The 2,500-nt window shown below is 44.0% G+C and overlaps 1 protein-coding gene across 7 annotated transcripts in view; it reads right to left on the bottom strand.

The window, feature by feature from the left end:
- Nucleotides 1-2,500, bottom strand: part of rbms2b (RNA binding motif, single stranded interacting protein 2b) — a 20,435-nt gene that overhangs the window by 16,979 nt on the left and 956 nt on the right. The window contains exons 1-2 of one of the 7 annotated variants that reach the window (XM_030373971.1): nt 1,989-2,026; nt 1,681-1,750 (exon numbers count right to left, since the gene is read on the bottom strand). The exons of 4 other annotated variants lie outside the window; for them this stretch is intronic. In XM_030373971.1, the coding sequence (XP_030229831.1) occupies nt 1,681-1,725 (45 nt within the window). In that variant the 5' untranslated portion in view covers nt 1,726-1,750; nt 1,989-2,026. Of the gene's footprint in view, nt 1-1,680; nt 1,930-1,988; nt 2,027-2,500 lie in introns of those variants that run through there. 2 more of the 7 variants (XM_030374147.1, XM_030374057.1) reach the window with 2 other exon arrangements.

Below are 2,500 nucleotides of genomic sequence, written 5' to 3'. Positions count from 1 at the left end.
AAACACAAACATGCATATCAAAGACAGACAACAATCGACTGCATTCTAAAGGGTAAATAACTTTTTTCCATTTGACTTTAACGCTTAAGTTTTACTTTCCTATCCATTCATATCAGGGACACTTTGATCCAAAGCGACTTAGTGAGTTTTTTGGTGGTAAGATGAATGTAATGGCTAGAACTCCCTCATTCTGGGATTGTGTTCGGTCCCAGAACCTTCAGTTTGGAATTCAAACCCCCTAATGAAGAGGCCATTCTGGCCCCCGGGGTCTGAGGGCTGGCTGACTGGCTGGAATGTGCAGCGGCACTATATGTTTTGTTTCAGCTGCCGATCAGAATTCAAATAAAGCGTGAGGTTCCTGCTTGTAGTGAAGCGTCCCCAGCGCTATCGCTCCTAATCGGTTGGCCGGTGCCCTGAGAATGACCTGCTCGGATGTCATCGACGTCCTCTCCACTTAATATCCGGGGGCGGTGGCTGCTTAAGGGATGGCCCACCACTAACGTACACAACACAGGCACATCACAGCCCGCTTTACTTTCCCACACGTTAAGCAAATATTTATGTTTGTCACCTCAGGGCGCCGTTATACCCAGAATGGTCCAAGGACAATGAGAGAGCTGTTTATGTGCGTGGGCAGCATTTCTAAAACCATCAGCGTGATGTTGATCTGTGCCCATCAATAAATAGATATGGTAGAAACGTAAAACAAGGAGGAAGCATCTTGCTCTGCCACACAGAGCACCATCATGCATTATGGAGGGGAGCCTTCCACGCTGAATGAATGTCAGCAAAGACATTCCGGACTATGACTTACTATGACTAACCAGTCCGGGTTGCTGGGAAATGTGCACCACTTCTTGATGGCTTCCAGTCATCGCTTCGCCGCTAGCCCAGAATGGAGCCTTTACATTCATCTTAAGTCTACTGCACAATAATACCCCTTTACCAACACATGTAGTGCACTTTCTTTAGGTTGATTGTTGTATTATTATAATGATGCCAGTCAGTTGTAAGTACAGTATGGAAGGGTGGCTGGGGCCGATTGTTTAGAGGGAGGAAATGCTGGAGGCAGCCGGACTGATGAGGTGATTACAGCATAGGATGGGAGGTGAACTCAGCAGGGAACTCAGGTGACTCAAGGACTCGACCAGAGCACGGGGCAGGATGTCTGGATCTCCACAAACGCTAGCTCTGTTAGCTTCTACTGCAGTCTGGGCAGGAAGAGACTGGGTTGCTGTTCTTTTCTTGACTCTCAAGATTGGTTTTGGTTTTAAAACTGAAGTAAATAGTGGTTTTAGAGTCCTACTGGCGTAACTTAGCATGGAGAAGGGTTTGATGCATACGTTTATTTTCAAATATATTTGGTGTATTTTTTGGGGGATTTGGTTCACTATCATATCCAGAGCAGATTCAGCCTATTTATAGCACATCTAATGGTGTATGCATTTGAGATTCACAAAAAATCTTAACGTGACTGAATGTTTAATGGGTTTTAACCATTTAAAATACATATTATAATAACACGATAGATTAGTCTATGTAACACCACTCCCTTTAGTACATAATAACGGTCTGCCGAAAATATCTCAGACAAGAACACATTATTACAATGTTAAACATGTGCAATGCCTTTTGAACAGGTCTTTCCCTGCTCTCGTCTCTTAGGAAGTTGCATCCTACCTGCTTGGTGAAAGTAGCGTTTAGGGGCATCATGGTAAAGATCATATTCGTTCTTCGCAGCGTTGTGTTTCTGTTAATTGTATTCAGTATGATTGGGAAAAAAAAGCGATGTTAGGAATAATGAAGAGAGACATGAATCCTTAGCGACCAAAGTCTCTGGGTCTGCCTTCAGTCAAGTGCCTTTAGAACAAGACATTCCTCTAAGGACCTGCTAACAAGTTGTATCCAGCAGTAATCAAGACCCACAAAACGGAAGGAAAAAAGAAAAAGGAAGCCACGCTTTGGTTTTTAAAGTAACAGGGATTCACCTTCACGAGAGCAGCGACTACCAGATCCCTTGTCCATGTGAAATGAACCAGTGACAACCAAGAAATCATGTGAAACAGACTGGGGAAAGAGGGAGAGGGGGGGGGGGGGGGGCAGGGAGGGGTTAATGGAAAGCAGAAGAAAGGGTGAAAGATGTCTTAATCCTTTTCTTTACTCCACCCTTCACTTTTCTTTACTCAGCCCTTCACTTCTTGGGTAAAAGAAGAATTCAGGCCGGGGGTTAGCACTTGACATTGGAGTAACAAAGAGAAATAAAGTTTGATTATGAGGCAAAGGTTTTGATTTGGGCAAAGGAAGACAGGCCTCTTTGAAATTAGCACAGTGTAAGAATTGGGAATTCCAGGAATTTCATGCCATTAATCTCAGCAATCTGAATTCCTTCCAGCCTCGAGGCTGGGAAGATAATACCGCAGGAAAGGAAGGAGGTGTTAGATTTCAACACATATTCCAGGAATTCTCTACTCATTGTGATTCAGTCTCACGGGCTACAACA

The sequence above is a fragment of the Gadus morhua genome, chromosome 1 (genome assembly GCF_902167405.1).
Source record: "Gadus morhua chromosome 1, gadMor3.0, whole genome shotgun sequence".
In the NCBI taxonomy this organism is placed as follows: domain Eukaryota; kingdom Metazoa; phylum Chordata; class Actinopteri; order Gadiformes; family Gadidae; genus Gadus; species Gadus morhua.
Note: the sequence above shows the minus strand (reverse complement) of the source record. Positions and strands in the feature narration are given on the sequence as shown.